Source organism: Rhinatrema bivittatum, chromosome 2, assembly GCF_901001135.1.
Source record: "Rhinatrema bivittatum chromosome 2, aRhiBiv1.1, whole genome shotgun sequence".
NCBI lineage: Eukaryota > Metazoa > Chordata > Amphibia > Gymnophiona > Rhinatrematidae > Rhinatrema > Rhinatrema bivittatum.
This window is the reverse complement of record NC_042616.1, coordinates 249,228,419-249,246,534: the sequence shown is the minus strand read 5'-3', so window position 1 is coordinate 249,246,534 and position 18,116 is coordinate 249,228,419. Positions and strand designations below refer to the sequence as shown.

The following is an 18,116-nucleotide window of genomic DNA, read 5'->3' as shown; positions in this document are numbered from 1 at the left end:
AATGGTGGCAATATGACTTAACTGAAAAAAGAAAAATTAAAAAACCAAACAAAAAAAACCCCCAAACAGTTGCTTCTACTTTAGGGTTTGGACTTTGATATAATTGGGTGATGATTATACATTACAATGGTATACAATATACGAAAGGACATTTTATGTTGCAAACATATTCTAACCACAGATATAGTTTTAATTGTTAATACATATTTTTGCCACATTTTGGTATTTGACTGATCCACGGTATTTCCTATTGGAACTGGCACACCTTTTATTCCACAACCATGAGAAAGCCAAATAAATTCTCAAGAGCAGAAAAGACTGGCAATGTACAAGCAAAAACAAATTCCTGGACGTAACAGAGCCAAAAAACACCCCGATGACTATTCTGCAAAATCAGGCTAGCACTGCTTCTGTGGCATGTGTGTCTGTCCATGTAGAAATCCCTTTCTATATTAAAATAAATAAATAAAAATAGGCACCCTCTTGAAAAATTTGCCTAACTGCAAATGCAGCGTTTGCTTCTTTCCTTGTACATTTGAGCCTGCAGATTTTCAGACACAAGACAGCCAGGTACTGTGGGTCTGAACATTAAGCTTCTATGTTGCTAAAATGTGTGCCTCCTTAACAGGTTTTAAAAACTGCAGCACAGGTAGACATGCTTCTTCAAAAACTTACTGCCTGTGCATAGTTTCTAAATGCTCCCCTTCCTTTCCCTTCCCCCTACATTTCTTTGTGGCCAGAAGTACTTGTGTACATCCAGGCAGTTAACATCCACCTGGATAAGGCCGACTTAGGAGGGAGGGATAACTATTTTTGTCTTCAAAAAAGGGCACCCAAGTCTTTGACAATGCACAACAAATAGGCCCAGGAAGCAATTGATAGAGAGTGAAACAGTTTAACAGCGTTTCTTATTTTTATATCGCCTGCTACCATGGCTAGATTGCTTGAAAGCTTGCCACTAGAAGAATGATCTTCTCGCTGATTTCTCATCACTTTGTGTAGATAATGTAATTTGGCAGTTTTGAAGAACTGCAGCCAAATGGCACGAGATCATTCTGTGTGTCCACAATAAATCTCACCTGGGGCGCTGAGTGATTCCTGGCTTTCCGAGTGCTGCTCTGTTTCTCGCACATAAAAGGTAAGTTGTGTTGGTTTAAAAGACCTGAAGCCTGGTTTCTGGAGGTTTTCCAAATAGCCATTTAATCTCTTAAGAGAATTTTCATTCACTTCCTGAAAAAGAAACCAGCAACGTAAGGTACTGTGACTTCTGGGGGCAATGTGTCTTCCTGGTTGCTCTACTGTGAGAAATCTGGGCCCTGAAAGAACCTGCCCTAAGAAAAGCTGGGAGACTTACACAGCAGCACTGAGTTTTAGAAAATGTTTCTGCTCTCCATGCATTCATGTTACTTTGAGAGAGCTGGTAGCACAGCCCAGCACTGCATTTTTCAGCAGCAGTATGGGCCTGAACCAAACAGTCTATTCTGGAGTACAACTTCTAGATAGTGGGGATTTATGCACCAGAAAATGCTAAACTCTGTCAGGCCTTTCCAATCAGTTCAACCGTTTCTGACACATAGACCTCACCCCCCCACTTCCCTCGAAGTGAAAGATACTCACTGGGAAACAAGGGGCTGACTGGTCTACCTTATGAATCATCAACTCTACCAGGACAACCAAATACTTAAACTTGCTTCCACAAGGTGTTCTGGTCTCACAGGACTTTTTTTTTTGGCAGCTTTTTCTTGTTTGTTTGGGCTTCCAGTTCAGCTGCTGAAGCTGAGGTTCCAAGAACCTTGGTTAGCAGATGCCCAGAATTTGTCAGCACTTTAAATTATCCCTCTCTCCAGAGCAGCACAGCCATCACATCAAGGACCTTCAGCCAGGGGCCACAGACTGAGGCTCCTTCCAGAACTCCAGTCATGTGGACCCTTAGCATGGCTGCAGAATGTCGCTGTTGACGGCCGGGTCTCCCCTTCCTCTCAGGGGTTGTAATTGCCACCTCCGCAACCTCCCTGTTGGCTTGGGAAGAGAAAACAGCTGGACTTAGGAATTAAACACAAGTCTCTCATGTCCCATGCTGCTGCATAAAGTCCACAGTGTACAGTAAGCCAAACTATACAGAAAGGGATTAGTGCATTAACCAGCAACAAAATAACAAAAAAAAATGGAGCTGGCCTGATGGCTCAGCTGCAGCAAGTCTCTGGACCCTGTACCAGCTCCCAGAGTCTGGCGAGCCTCGGGACATAATGCACATAGCCCCTAAGATGGAGGGAATCCTGCTCATTGCGTAGCAGCATCACCTACTGGCCGTCTCTTGGGCTAGGTCGTGGAGGGAACGATGGTCTGTGCGTCTCAGCTGCTGCGATTGACAGGAGGGGGGACTAAAACGGCTAATTGTGAAGCAAGGGCTCACGATGGCTCCTTATTCCAGTTAGGCCAGATTTCAATTGATCTGGAAGCCCAAAAGGAACAGGATAAGCTGCAAGAGGAAATAAATGATTCATTATAAAAAACCTGCTATTTCATTTGAAAGGGATCTTAGTAATCAGGGAAGCTTGCACCAAAATGTCTAACTGCTGTGCTGGTATTTCTCTAATTAAAAAATTATTAGTCGATAACCAAAAAACACTATAAAGCTGAGGTCCGTTGTCCTGCAACAGCATGTAGCGCAAAAGGATATTAACCTAATTCTGTGGCTACTGGAGAGTACAAGCAAAATACATACGACCTCCTAGAAGAAAAAGAATGTTTATGATCCTTTGGTTTGCAGTGTGTGCTCTGAAACCCCCCCCCCCCCAGAAACTAATAGCGCCCTCAACAGGCAAATGCATATTGATGGCCCTATTAGTTATTCCCGCGCGAATCAGAAAGTAAAATGTGCAGCCAAGCCGCAGTTTTTACTTTCAGAAATTAGCTCCTACCCAAAGGTAGGTGTTAATTTCTGCTGGCACCAGGAAAGTGCACAGAAAAGCAGTAAAAACTGCTTTTCTGTGCACCCTCCGACTTAATATCATGGCGATATTAAGTCGGAGGTCCCAAAAGTTTAAAATAATTAAAAAAAAAAAAAAACCAAAAAAATGTAAATTCGGCCCGTGGCTTGAAAACCGGACGCTCAATTTTGACGGCGTCTGGTTTCCGAACCCGTGGCTGTCAGCGGGTTTGAGAACCAACGCCTGCAAAATTGAACATCGGCTGTCAAACCCGCTGACAGCCGCCTCTTTTTACCGCGGGCCCTAATTTGAATAAATTATTTTTCTGAATCGCGCGCACAGGAGAGCGGGCGCTTGCCCGCTCTCCTGCGATTTTTACTGTATTGGCCCGACAGTGTAAACTCATGGTGCTGTGGGATGCAGTAAGATAACGGGATACAAAATCGAGCAGGAGTGAAGAAGAAAAAAAAAAGAGCAAGTTAAAAAAAAACACCCCAAAAATCTCTGAAAATCCGCAATAGTACAGAACTATGCTTTCAAAACAGGCTTAGAGGCAAGTGCTGGAAGGAGTGTGACAAAAACGGCCTTGCAGGCGAGACTGGCACTGTGCGCGTCCTGATTTGGGCACAATTTCACATGCAAAGCCATTTGGGTAAGGCATGCAAGTGAAATGAAAAGGTAAGCTCTCTAAGGCAGGCACCTGCAGCCGAACAGTACCCACTTTGGCACTGGGTATCCTGATCCGTATGGCAGCGGGTACCTTCTCAAGAGAGCTTACCCTTTCATCCCACTTGGCATGCCTCACCCAAATTGTCTTGCACGGGAGACTGTGCCAAAGTCAGGATGCACAATGCCAATCTCGCATGCAAGGCCACGTTGGCAAGGGGGTGGGAAGGAAAGGAGAAGGGAAGAGGGGGTGTGAGTGAAAGAAGTGGGGAGGATAGAGGAAGGGAAGAAGACGGAATGGAGGGTAGGTGGGAGTGCCCCATACACAGACTCCCACTCTTCACTCATCTCCCACTTCCTCAAGGGGCAGATACTGAGAAGGTGTGTGGGGGGGAATATTAGTGTTGTAGGCAGGCTGTGTTGGAGGGTGGGAATCGGAGCGGTGTGGGGAGGTGAAAGTCACTGTGTGTGCGGGCACATATTGCCAGGAACAGCTGTAATTGCTTTATGTTGGCACAGCATTGAAAATTTAACTCCTATTTCTGGTGTTTAATGCTATTCTGTTGCTGTGCCCAGTGTGATAGAAGCAGTTGTACATGGGCACGGCAAAAGAATAACACTGACCATCAGAAATGAGAGTTTATACTCCACAGACTCGGGTGTTACCATTTCTAGTGTAAGCTCTTTGGGAAAAGGCACCAGTCACAGGTTTTCTTGCTTTTCCTGAGCAGCTGAATAGCGCGCACTTTGCACAGCATGAAAAGCACATGCTGTTCAGCTGCAAGTGTCTGTCCTTGAGGCTTACACTGGAAACTTAATTCCTGGGTCTGACCTGGAGTAAACTTACATTTCTGTTGGCTGAAGTGAATGAAAATAAAAAGCTCTGGATTTGATGATTAAGAGTCTTCTTCATCACTATACACCACAGGAGTAGGAGAACCTGCAGTCCTTGAGGGCTACAACAAGTTTGGGTTTTCAGGATATCCCTAATGAATATGCTTAAGATAGGTCTGCATATACAATTGAGGCCATGCAATACTCTCTTGTACATATTCAGTAAGGATATCCTGAAAATCCAGTCAGTTTGTGGACCTCAAGGTCTGGAGGTTCCCCACCTCTGGCTTAGTGACTCTTTTACATCTGAATCCTTGCAAGGGAGTTACAGCGCAGCTAGAAATAGAGGTACAACAGGTTACAGAAGATGCATTTTACTCTATTCCAGAAGAAGTATTTATTACTTTGACAGGACATAATAAATCCCTTTATTGCTGCATTCCCCTAACCAAAGGCCTGTTAGCTAAATTATGCCAAGAGAAACTTGTTACAAAAATGGTGGTTTTACTTGAAAGCTAAAGAACTTTCATTTACCAAGCAGCACCGACGAATACAAACTAATTAACTAAATAAATAAATAAATAAAAACCACATACTCTTTCCCTGGGATGCTGGCCAAAGAAATCTGGATGTACAGCAAAATAGAAAGGCCTTAAAGCAATGAAAGCATCGGCCCCCGATAAACCTCTTGCTTGAAGAACCTGCTGCACCAATCTCTTCACCAGAAACAACCTAAACAAAAGAAAAAAACCAAAGAGAATAACTGTTTTAGAAGGTAATTACAGATTTTCATTTCATGGAAAGACTAGCCATAAAATTAATCTGTAGGAAGAAAACAATTTACAGTCCAGTACTTGGGGATATAAGGAGAAGACAGCACAATCAAGGTCAGGGAGAATTGTATCGCTTTGAAACTGCTCTCCCATTTATTTTCTTTTTTGAGACCGAGCAGGATGGTCTTTCGGAAGAGCTCTCTCTTCACAAAAGATAGATACTCTTCTTGTCCCTCCCCGTAGGAGCAGAGTGCTGGTCCTATAAGGGAAAGCATGGGTAAGGGGCTGATGTACAAAAGCGCGTCAATACTGCACGTTAACATGCAGGTTAAGAGCCATTGGTACAAGATGTAAATGAGGGTACAGTGAGCGTGTTAATGTAACACGGAAGCATGATGGCAGGAAAAGACCATACGGCCTACTTAGTTTGCCCATACATAGTAAATGGTCGGAGTTTAACCGCCACAAGGACGCGCTGAGGACGCCACAAGGACGCGCTGAGGATGCGCTGAGGACGCCACAAGGACGCGCTGAGGACGTTTAACTGAGATTGCAGAGTAAATACTTAAATTTAAGATTGAGTTACATCAATTAATTACGGATGTTTTTTGCGAAAATAACTCCTAAAGAAGGCAGTTTGCCGAAACTTGTACAAGTCGTCATCGCGCAACAAGAAACAAACGGAGGTTGAAACAGGAATGGGGAAAATTGCAAGTTAAGTATGGAAATGCTGGCGGTGTGCAGGAAGAAGAAATATAAGAGGTTACTGAGCACAAAAGTATAAAAAAGTACACCAAAAAATATATATTGGATTAATTACCAAATGTTATTGTCATATATTTCATCACTAAAAAAAAAGAAAAAAAAGAAAAAAGAAAAAGGGTTTTATAATGAAATATAGGATGGAGGTGGTGAGTTAATGATTAAAAGAAAGAGTATCACGTGGCACCATGGAGAGTGCCCGTTGAGCATTGTATGACACCATCACTCATTCCTTAAAAAAATATTTTGTTTTGGTATAAATAAGTGTGATTACGGCAATAATAGTTGAGATATAGAGGGTATCCACTAGGTTGTGATTTTTACACTGAGAGCATATTAGAACCTGGTGTAGTGATCCTTGATAAAGAAAGTTTTGCCATACACAGTAAATGACAGCATCAAGACCAAATTGTCTCATCCGGTCTATCCAGCAAGGTGTTTAGGGTTGTAACTGCCACTCTGTGCAGGTTACATCCAGGCAGAAATGTTACACAAAAAAAAATAACTTAACTACGTACTGAGGTACAGTTCATAGTTTTCTGCTAATGCCTCCATTATATTTTGTGCCTTTTAAAGCGCATGCGTTTTTGATGTACTAATAGCTAATGTGCTAGCTTGCAAACTTGTACATCTCTTTGCCTTATTAGCACAGATTTTGCATTAATGCTAAAAACATAGTTTCTGCATGTTAACAGTGATGTTAACTGTGTGTCAATTGCTTGCAATAGATTACACTGGCATTTAACTTGCATTGACACATTAGATCTGCTTCCATGAATCTGAATTTGCAACTAGCTGGGGATTTTTCCAGTTTTGGGGTTTTTTTTTTTTTTATATTCCCTGCCCCAATAATCTAAGTCTGGTCACTGGTGACAGTACTGGGCTGAGGGCCCTGCAACCATAGGCCCTAAATTGGGCCACTAGGTATCATTCAGCAATGACTATGATTCTTTTCCCACTCACCCACCATGGGGCCTGTGAATGCTGTTAATGCAGCATTCCCAGATGACCTGAGGAGCAGAAGACCCGACTCAGGGGTTGCACTGGGGACCTTCTGCATGACAAGTGTGCAACACTTACCAACTGAGCACTTGGACTGGCCCACAACATTTCAAATCACTAAGAAGGCAGCCTCATGCTTGCATATAATTGTAAACAACTGTATAAGAATAATAATAAATATAAGATGTACCTTAATCTAATAGATCATAAACATTTACTCAGAAATGGGAAATATTCATAACATTACAAAGGTATCATATCAACAAAATATTCACACTGTATTAATTAAAAAAAAAACAAAAAACAAAAAACTTTAAAATGATCACACTAACAATAACACAAACAGTAACAAAATGAAAACAAATCTATATAAAGCCCAGAACAGACACTGTTAAGGGTCCAAAAGACTACACAGTCAAAAACAATTATAAAAAAAAAAAAAACAAAACAAAAAACCAAACCACCTCCCAAATACATCATTACCCACTTTTTATCAGCTCCTTACAAATCCACCTACCATTTATTGTTACAAAATCACCATGATTCAAAATGTAACAGTGTGACAACATCTCGACAGAATTCTCAAACCGATGAAGATCTTACAAGCTTCAACAAAATGTCAAGAGTAACAAAGTTTTTGAACAGTCATAAATGCCATTTGTGGAGTATAGTCACCCAAGCATTCTCTAGTCCATGTAGGTGTAACGGCTGAATATACTGAATATGATGATCAAACGGGTTTCACAGGCTGTACAAATCCAGAGATTCAATATTCATTTCCTTTGGAACCCAAATGTCACAGCTCTATGTGGCTTTAAACATGGAATCATGCTTTCATATCAAACTCCTGACATGTTCCACCTTACAGCTTCTTTAGTGACAAATACAGCACTATCTACCCCAACATTGTCTTCATAGCCCAAGTAACAGCCAGTGTATCTCTAGAAAAACAATCATTTCCACTATGGTAGGTGAGAGCTTTAACCAGAAAGAGTATGGATGAGGGGAGCACCATCTTGACTTGAATGTGGCGAGAGTCCATAGATGTCCTGGGATAAATCATAGAAACTATTCTAAAGAATAAAATCACTGAACTTATAGAAAAGCATGGTTTAATGGTAAACAGCCAGTATGGATTTGCCCATGGAACGTCTTGCCTCATCAATCTGCTACTATTTTTTTTCAAAAGTGTTAAAAATATGGATAATCGTGAGATGGTGGATATAGTGTAATTTGATTTTCAGAAGGTGTTTGCCAGAGTTCCCCATGGGAAAATTAAAAAGTTATGGGATAGGAGGCAAGAGAAGGAATAAATGATCAGTTTTCTCAGTGGAAAAAGGTAAAACAGTGGAGTGCCTCAAGGATCTCTACTTGGATAAGTCTTTTTAATATACGGGCCGATACAGTAAAGTCCGCGGGAGAGCGGATGAATGCCCGCTCTCCCAGAGCGCGCACCGGCCCTTCGCAGGTGCGCGCGATTCTGTATTTAAATTAGCTGACACGGTAAAAACGGGGAAAAGGAGGCGCTAGGGACACTAGCGCGTCCCTAGTGCCTCCTTTTTGACAGGAGCAGCGGCTGTCAGCGGGTTTGACAGCCGACGCTCAATTTTGCCGGTGTCGGTTCTCAAGCCCGCTGACCACCACGTGCTCGGAAACCGGACGCCGGCAAAATTGAGCGTCTGGTTTTCGGCCCAACAGCCGCGGGCCGAATTCAAATTTTTTTTTTTTTACTTTTCGGGACCTCCAGCTTAATATCGCTATGATATTAAGTCGGAGGGTGCACAGAAAAGCAATTTTTACTGCTTTTCTGTGCACTTTCCCGGCGCCGGAAGAAATTAGCGCCGACTTTTGGGTCAGCGCTAATTTCTGAAAGTAAAATGTGTGGCTTGGCTGCACATTTTACTTTCTGTATCCTGCGCGCATACCTAATAGCGCCCTCAACATGCATTTGCATGTTGAGGGCGCTATTAGGTGCCGCGGGTTTGACTCGCGTTTTCCTCTCCTTACTGAATAAGGGGTAAGGGAAAACGCGCGTCCAAGAGCAGGCTAACAGTGCGCTCCATCGGAGCACACTGTACTGTATCGGCCTGATAGTTAGCAATGATCTGGAAAAGGGAACGTTGAATGAGGAAATCAAAGTTGTGGATGACAAAATTATTCTGAGTTGTGACATCACAAGCAGATTGTGATAACTGCAAGAAGACTAGGGACTTGGCATCCAAATGGCAGTTGAAATTTAATGTGGACAAGTGCAAAGTGATGCACATAAGGAAAAGTAACCCATGCAGTTACACGATATTAGGGTCCATTATAGGAGTTACCACCCAAGGAAAAGATCTGGTGTCATTGTGCACAATACTTTATAATCTTCAGCTCAGTGTGCTGCGGTGGTTAAAAAAGCTAACAGAATGTTAGGAATTATTAGGAAAGGAATGGTGAATAAAACGGAAAATGTCATAATGCTTCTGTATCGCTCCATGGTGAGACCGCACCTAGAGTACTATGTTCAATTTTGGTCGCCACATCTCAAAAAAGTTAAACTGAACCGAAAAAGGTACGGGCAACCAAAATGATTAAGAGGATGGAACGGCTCCCGTGTAAGGAAAGGCTAAAGAGGTTAGGGCTGTTCAGCCTGGAGAAGAGACGGCTGAGGCGGGGGATATGATAGAGGTCTTTAAAATCATGAGCTGAATAGAATGAGTAAATCTGAACAGGTTATTTATGCTTTCAAAAAAATACAACAACTATGGGACATTCTATGACGTTAGTAAGTAGTACATTAAAAAAAAAAAATCAGAGAAAGTTCTTTCACTTGATGCATAATTAAGTACTGGAATTCATTGTCAGAGGATATGATAAAAAGCAGCTAGTGTAGCTGGGTTTAAAAAATGTTTGGGTAAGTTTTTGTTGGAGAAGTCCATAAATTGTTAATAACCAGGCATGCTTAGAGAAAGCTACTACTTATCCCTGGGTATTAGCCGCATGGGATCTATGTATTGATTGGGATCCTGCCAGGTACTTGTGACCTGAATTGGCCACTGTTGGAAACAAGAATTGCTACACGGGACCAGACCAGGGTCCATCAAGCCCAGCATGCTATGTTTTTATGTAATGGCTCCAAAGTCTGGACTCATGCTGGTGCTTATCTTTGTGCGCTTTCTACAGTTCCTGCATCTTCCAGGCTCAAGACTGCTGAGCTCTGGGGGACCTAACGATAATAGTTACAGCAGTTAAGAACATAAGAATATAAGAAATTGCCATGCTGGGTCAGACCAAGGGTCCATCAAGCCCAGCATCCTGTTTCCAACAGAGGCCAAAACCAGGCAATTACCCAAACACTAAGAAGATCCCATGCTACTGATGCAATTAATAGCAGTGGCTATTCCCTAAGTAAACTTGATTAATAGCCATTAATGGACTTCTCCTCCAAGAACTTATCCAAACCTTTTTTGAACCCAGCTACACTAACTGCACTAACCACATCCTCTGGCAACAAATTCCAGAGCTTTATTGTGCGTTGAGTGAAAAAGAATTTTCTCCAATTAGTCTTAAATGTGCTACTTGCTAACTTCATGGAATGCCCCCTAGTCCAAATCGTGGTTGGGGCCCAGGCATTTATGGCAAACCTCACGGGAATCTGTGAAGAACGACGCCCACTGATGCGGGCCTTGAAACTGCTGATAGCAGCTTTCCTTTTTCATCTTCCTCCCAGACATACATTGCCAAGAACTTTCTTCTTTCTTTTTTTTCATTTTTGCAATAGTAGCACTTAAAATTGCTACTGAGGAACAGACTGAGGCAATGAAGAAAAATTATGAACTGCAACAAGGCAGACAAAAAGTACAATGTAAATATCAAACAGAGAGAGTGTCACTCTTCTGTGTGGAAGCTCAGACAAACTCAGACTGACAGGCTCATGAAGCAATGCGTCGGCGGGAGCCACTACACATGCTCAGTAAGAACTTTGCTGGGCTTTGGGAGATGGGTCCATTCAGCACTTTTGGATGAGGTCACTCACGTGTCGTGGCTAATTCAGCCCTGCTTTTCAATGGAGAATCCACTGGGCATCAAGTCAGCAACACAGGGAGGCGGATACAGCAAACAGCTGGGGGGAGGGGCTGGATTGGCCCACGCGGGACGCAGGAGGGATACAGCGGCAGAAGAGGAAAAAAGGGGCTGTGGTGCAGTTGGGTCAGTGCAAGGGTCAGGCGGGAAACAACTACTCATTGATCTCAAATTTTTTTGCGAATGCCAGCTAGGTCTCTATTACGTTCTTTTCCTTTTTTTTTATGTTGTACGATTGGCAGTGCAGGCTCAGACGTACAAAACTGCTTTCCCTGCTATTTCTTCTGCTGCAGTCCTTCCTGTCCATCGGTACTCAGGTGGTGATTAATTAACTCTGAGCTGTTCACATTGGATGTAGGTTAATTTTTTATCTTGCTGTTTATACAGTTCATCGGCATTTCTTCTACCATGTATTTATTACTTTTCAACTTTCGCCAGATGAAGCTGCGCTGGTTTTACTAGCTGTTACTGTTCCATCCATTGCTCCAGTAGCACTTGCAGTCACATTCAAAAGGCATTCCTCCATCTTCCAGCTGCCTAGCCTAATTATTTCACTGGGCGCGTCAGTACTGGAATTTCAACACTGTGGTCATTTCTTGTTTAGAAAAGGAAGCTCTAGCTTTCACTGCCAGAAGTTCTTTATACTTGACCAGCAGTTCTTTCTGAACACAAACTAGCATTTTTCTCTTTTGTTTCTGCCGCTAGTCACAGCATTTGTTACCTTTAAGAGAGTAATTTTAAAACTTTGCGAGTTGGAGTAACATCTCCATGTACCTTTTAATCGAATACAATACCCCAAATTTGGAAAGCATAAATATGCACATAAATAATATTCTTTGTAAATTTGTGTGCAAGTGCCCTGCGTTGCACCAAAACTCAACTACACAAAGTTACATAGGAAAATGAGTTCTTACCTGTTCATTTTCGTTCCTGTAGTACCACGGATCAGTCCAGACCGTGGGTTCAGCCTCCTTTCCAGCAGGTGGAGACAGACTAAAACTGAAAGGGTATCCTATATGAGGACAGAGCCTATCCTGTAACCCTTCAGTAGAACCATCGTCAAAGCAGAAAACAACAAAACCAGAATAGGATTCAGGCAAGTAACCAGAAAGCTCAATGGAGCAACTGTAGAACAATGTAAGAAACATAGTATAACTTACAGCTCTTGCATATACTTGGTGCTTGAACAACCAAGGCTTTCGGTGTCATTGCTCAGTATTCTTGCAAGGAATGAAAGTATCCAAATCTGCAGAACAAGCTTCGAGAGGACAGAAAGAAAGACAAAACAGGGAAGGGCATCTGGACTGATCTGTGGTACTACAGGAACGAAAATTAACAGGTAAGAACTAATTTTCCTTTCCCTGTACGTACCCGGATCAGTCCAGACTGTGGGATGTACCAAAGCTTCCCTATCCCGGGTGGGACCGAGACAGTCCCGCTCGAAGCACTTGCTACCCAAAGGAACCAAAAACCGGCACTTGCACATCCAGACGGTAGTGTCGAGCAAACGTATGCAGGGATGTCCAGGTGGCGGCCCTGCAAATCTCTTGCGGACAGACCGATTGGCTCTCTGCCCAGGAAGTAGCCTGAGAACGTAGCGAATGAGCCTTTAAGCCCTCCGGAATCGCCCGTCCTTGGCAGAGATAAGCCGAGGAAATGGCTTCCTTCAACCATCATGCAATAGTGATCTTAGAAGCCAGCTTGCCTCGATTGGGACCACTCCAGAGGACAAAGAGATGGTCCGAGACCCGAAAGTCATTGGTAACCTGAAGATACCGGAATAGAACTCGTTTGACATCCAGTTTACGAAGGTCGCCTCCAGCGTATCTGCAATTTCCTCCGGAGAAGCTCTACCGACTGGTTGACATGGAAGGCGGACACCACCTTCGGAAGAAAGGAGGGCACCGTTTTGAGAGAAACACCGGAGTTGGAGAATTGAAAAAAGGGTTCCCGACAGGACAACGCTTGAATCTCAGAGACCCGCCGAGTGGAGGCGATTGAAACAAGAAAAACGGCCTTAAGCGGCCTTTACCGTAGCCCGACGAAGAGGTTCAAACCAGGTGTCATTCTGCCCAGGCGAAGAGACGGCTGGCTTCTAGGGCCACCAGGCGACTGCAGGTACCCCCCTGACAACTGATGTAAGACACGGTGGTGGAGTTGTTGGACAGCACTCTCACTGCTTTGCCGCATATGAGGGGCAGAAACTCCTGCAGAGCCAGACGTACAGCCCGGGCCTCCAACCAATTTATGTGCCAGCGAGTCTGAATCGGGGACCAGATCCCCTGAGTGGACCGGGACAGGCAGACCGAATCCCAGCCCGGAGAAGATGGGGGAGCGAAAGCCACCACTGCAAATCGGCGATGGTAGAGGCCGAAAGAGGGAGGACTATGTGAAACTGTTCCGACACCGGCTGCCAAGGGATAGCAAAGCTTTCTGTAATGGTCGCATATGAGCAAAGGCCCAGGGAACTAGGTCGATGGTGGAAGCCATGGACCCTAGGACCTGCAAGTAGTCCCAGGCCATTGGCAGAGGCAACAAGAGCAGATTCCGAATCTGGCCAATCAACTTGAGGGCCTGTGCACGAGGCAAGAAGACCTTGCCCATTCGGGTGTCGAAGAGGGCTCCCAGGAACTCTAACTCCTGGGAGGGCTGAAGTTTGCTCTTGGAAAAATTCACTATCCACCCGAGAGACGCGAGGAGGGTTAATCCCCGATTCACCGCCTGTTTGCAGAGAGTCTCCGACTTGGCCCGCACAAGCCAGTCGACCAGATAGGGGTGAACTAGAATGCCTTCCCGGCGAAGGGCTGCCGCCACCACCACCATGAACTTGGTGAAGGTGTGAGGCGTGGTCGCAAGGCCGAAAGGCAGGGCCTGAAACTAGAAATCCTGGTTGAGGATGTGGAAACGAAGATACTTCTGGTAATAGTGGTGAATCGGGATATGAAAGTACGCCTCTGTCAAATCGAGCGAGGTGAGGAACTCTCCGGGGCGAACCGCCACGATGACCGCTCGCAAGGTTTCCATGCGAAAATGTGGGATCTTGAGAGCTCGGTTGACCCGCTTGAAGTCTAGAATCGGCCGAAAAGCCCCATCCTTCTTGGGAACCATGAAGTAAATAGAATACTGGCCTGCGCCGAGCTCCTTTTCTGGGACCGGGACAACTGCGCCCAGACACAGAAGTCTGGCGAGGGTTTGCTCTACTGCTTGCCATTTGAGGAACCCGCATGGGGAGAAGAGAAAGAGATCCGGGAGGTCGCGAACAAGCTCGAAGGCATAACCGTCCCGGACAATGTTGAGGACCCACTGGTCAGACGTGATTTTGACCCATTCCTCGAAAAAAAGGGAGAGTCAGCCGCCCAGAAAAGGAATCGAGGAATGGGCTGACTGAACTTCATTGGCAGGCTTACGTGTGGAGCGTGCGGGCTGGCCCTCGCAAAAGGGGCGACGCCCATGAAAGGGCTGTGACCAAGACTGAGACCGAGAAGAATAACCCCTCGAGAAGCCACCCCGTCCGCGTGGGGTATACCGTCTCTGTCCCCGGAAGCCCTGAGTCCCGCCAGGACCGGGTCCATATTTTTGGGCAAGGAGGCCGTAAGGGTATCCACGGGGGCCCCCTCCAACCCTAATTCCTGGAGTACAAAGGAGATGAGGGGCTCCAACTCCTCCCTTTGGAACATACGGAGGACCCTGGGATCGTCCCCCTCCAGAGGTGGGAGGGTACCCGCTGAATCAGAAATGGGGTCAGGATCCAGAAGTACCAGGTCCACCGGGGGTCGGGGCACCCCCGGGACCACCTGCACCCGAAGGGACTCCGGAGACTCCGCTGCCAGGCCAGCAGTCAACAGCACGGAGCGTAGAATTTTTGCCGGGGGTGGGGGGGGGGGACCTTCCTCCTCCTCTTGCAGGCTAGCTAAATAAGATTTGTGGAGGGGGAGGACAAAATCCGTAGAAAAACGGGCCCTGGATTTCCCGGAGGGAGGCGAGAGGGGGGGGGGGTAGATCAAAAAAATCCGGCTCCCCAGCCCCAGGCAGCTCCAAATGATTTTTCGGCAGCTCCCAAAATGGGAGCTGCAGAAAAATCCAAGATGGCCACCATTCCCGGGCTTTACCGACCCGGGAACGGCCTGGCCATGCGCTGGGGATGCAATTCCCAGGCTAGATTTGCTTGTCCTGCTGAGGAGGGGCCTTCCCCACCCGGCCGGCAGGCAGGCTGAGCAGAGCCCCTCGCGCAAAAATCACAACGAGGTCTGCCCACAGGCAAGGCAGGCTGCCGGCCGCGGCATGAAGAGGAGCTAAGCAGAGGAGGAAAAACCTGCTGACTCCTGCCTGTCTGGCTGCCGGTTCAATCCCCCTGGAGTACAAATTTAAAAAATGTAAAAAATATATTTGTATTGCTGTACAGAAAGTTAATATTAACTTTTAAAACTTTTTTTTTTTTTCAGACTGAGCACAGCAATGGGGCTCTAAGCCTCCTAGGCAGCCAGAGGAGGGGGAGACAAGAACTGGACCACCAGACTCGGTCCCCACACCTGGAAGCACACACGGACTCAGGCTATGCTCCTCACAAGGGACGAAGTCCCCTTGAGTCCGGCAAGAGCCAGGAGACGGTACCGTCTCCTGCACAGAAAAAAGACTGACTACTGTTTTTAATCTTTTTTTTTCCAGAGAAAGAGCCAATCCAAAACCTAAGAAGTACTTGCTTGATCCAAAGAAAAGAAGAAGAGACGGCTGACTAGCCGAAATCAGGAGACTGAAGGGTAAGCTGATCCACCTGCTGGAGACAGACAAATACTGAAGGGTTACAGGATAGGCTCTGTCCTCATATAGGATACCCTTTCAGTTTTAGGGTGTCTCCACCTGCTGGAAAGGAGGCTCAACCCACGGTCTAGACTGATCCGGGTACGTACAGGGAACTGCACTATTTTGTGTGGGTAAAGTTCCGTGTATATGTTTTAAAGTACAGGATGTATGTGCAGAAGTCCCAGCTCTACCCCCAGAATGCCTCTCCCAAGTGTGCATAAAATATGTGCAAAACTAGATGACCTGGTACACGGAGCCTGGGCCCAATTTACAGCAGGTTTAGGAAGCTTGACTTTCAAACATATTTGTGCATATAGAAGTCCATGCAGATTTGATTAAGATTTTAAAACCTGTACAGAGCCATCTGTGTAGGTTGTAAAATATGCATTTCTCTTCCTCCCCCTTACAGAAGTAAATGTGTACTTTTCAGTATGTGCATTATGCACACATTTCCAGTTATGTTGGTGCAGGCTCATTCCAAAATGGTGTCATGTCCCCCCCCCCCCAGCAAGAAAGCCAAACTTTTCAGCCTATCATGTGGCCAGGCTGACTTCTATCATTCAGGCTGATACAGAACGCTTTAGACGTGCTATTATTACCCCTTATACTGTATGTCACCCAAAGGCAGGCGTTAACCATAGACAGCTCCAGGTAAGTGTACAGAAAAGCAGAAAAAACTGCTTTTCTGTACACCCTCCAACTTAATATCATAGCGATATTAAGTCGGAGGACACAAAAATAAAAATTTTTTTTAAAAACTTCTTAAAAAAATATGAAAACGGATGCTTAATTTTGCTGGAGTCCGTTTTCCGAACCCATGGCTGTCAGCAGGTTTGACAACTGATGCCGGTAAAATTAAGCATCAGTTGTTGGGCCCGTTGACAGCTGCCGCTTCCGCTAATAAGGAGACGCTAGGGACACGCTAGTATCCCTAGCGCCTCCTTATTAGCACGGGCTCTAATTTAAATAAGAATCGCACACCCAGGAGAGGTGCCTGGGCACTTGTCGGGAGAGCGGGCGCTGAACATGGAATGTCTGCTCTCCCGCAGGTTTTTTTTGAATCGGCCTGATTGTGCCCAACGAGCACCTGCTGTTTCCCATTGAGGGTTTCTGGTGGGACACCAAAAGTTGCATCCGCTAGGAGTTCAATCATGGAGTGTCCTAAGAACTTTAAGGGAACTAGCAGATTTAAAAAAAACTTTTGAAAAAGTGAGGGCAAATGGGGAGCATAAGCAAAATGATACAAACTAGGTGCAAGCTCTAGCTTTCCGCATGCAGTTTTTTGCAGAAGCCTGGGACAAGATTTTACGTGTTGAGGTGCTTCCTTCCACATGGGGGCAGCCTGCAGCTTCACAGGCAGAGCTTTTGGAGGAGCACAGCCTTGCAAGGAGCTTCAGAGGATAGCACAGTAACAGAACTTAAAAAAAAAAAATCTCTGGGCCTCTGAAGTATGGTTCTGGGAGAAAGAGAAGCAGAGCTGCATTTAGCTCTAACACGGAGCCTACGGTCTTGCTTGCTGACCTGGAGCGCCTTCTACAGGAAGGAAAGGTAAACAGAAGGAAAGGTAAATAGAAAGAGCACTTGAGCAGGAAAGAAAAGTAAAAAAGCAGCTGACATGAGTGAGCAGCGCTGGTTTTTATTGCTTCTGCACATGGAAAAAGAACAATTTGGAGCCAGACTGCAGCGAGATTTGGAGAGGAACAGAGTAGCTGCAACTAGTGAGAAAGAAAAGTAAACATTTTGGTCAGAGAGCAAAAGAAATTGTTTGGCAAACAAACAGGTCTATCCTGTAAAGTGCGGCCGTGTTTACCCTGCTCCTAAGCCGCGTTCTACTCACTTTCCGGCCGCGTTATCCCTTCCTGCGATCCCGAATCCCCTTTAACCTTCTCCTACCGCGTCCTAAAATCCCCGGGCAACCCCTTCCGCACGCGGCATGTATATTGCATGCAAACGAGCGAATTAGCTATTCCCTAGCATCCCTAACCCGCGCCACGACTATCGCTAGCTTTCCCTGCCGTTTTGTCGCGCGTTTAACCTGCTAACTTACCGCCTACCCTTACCCCTGCGGTAGAGGCAGGGGTAAGGGTAAGTGGCAAGCTTTCCCCCACCTGCCCCGGCCGCGATCATGGGTGCTGGTCTCCGGGGCAGCCCCAGTCCTCTCCCCTCCTCCCAAAGCAAAAAAAAAAAAAGCGAAAAAAACGTAAAAGCAAAAAGTAAGTCGCTTCGCCGCTTCACACTGTCAGAGTGTCTCTTCTTCCCTCCTCCCGGAGCAAGGTTGCTTTTC

The 18,116-nt window shown here is 45.5% G+C and overlaps 1 protein-coding gene across 15 annotated transcripts in view; it reads right to left on the bottom strand.

Moving 5' to 3' along the window:
* Window positions 1–18,116, bottom strand: part of TCAIM (T cell activation inhibitor, mitochondrial) — a 167,739-nt gene that overhangs the window by 95,005 nt on the left and 54,618 nt on the right. For all 15 annotated transcript variants that reach the window (XR_003854572.1, XR_003854573.1, XR_003854574.1 and 12 more), the window contains 2 exons: window positions 5,027–5,162; window positions 1,080–1,230 (listed from right to left, as the gene is read on the bottom strand). Coding sequence is in view for 12 of the 15 variants with exons in the window: in XM_029589388.1 (XP_029445248.1) it covers window positions 1,080–1,230; window positions 5,027–5,162 (287 nt within the window). In the remaining 3 variants the exon portion in view is untranslated. The remainder of the gene's footprint in view (window positions 1–1,079; window positions 1,231–5,026; window positions 5,163–18,116) is intronic.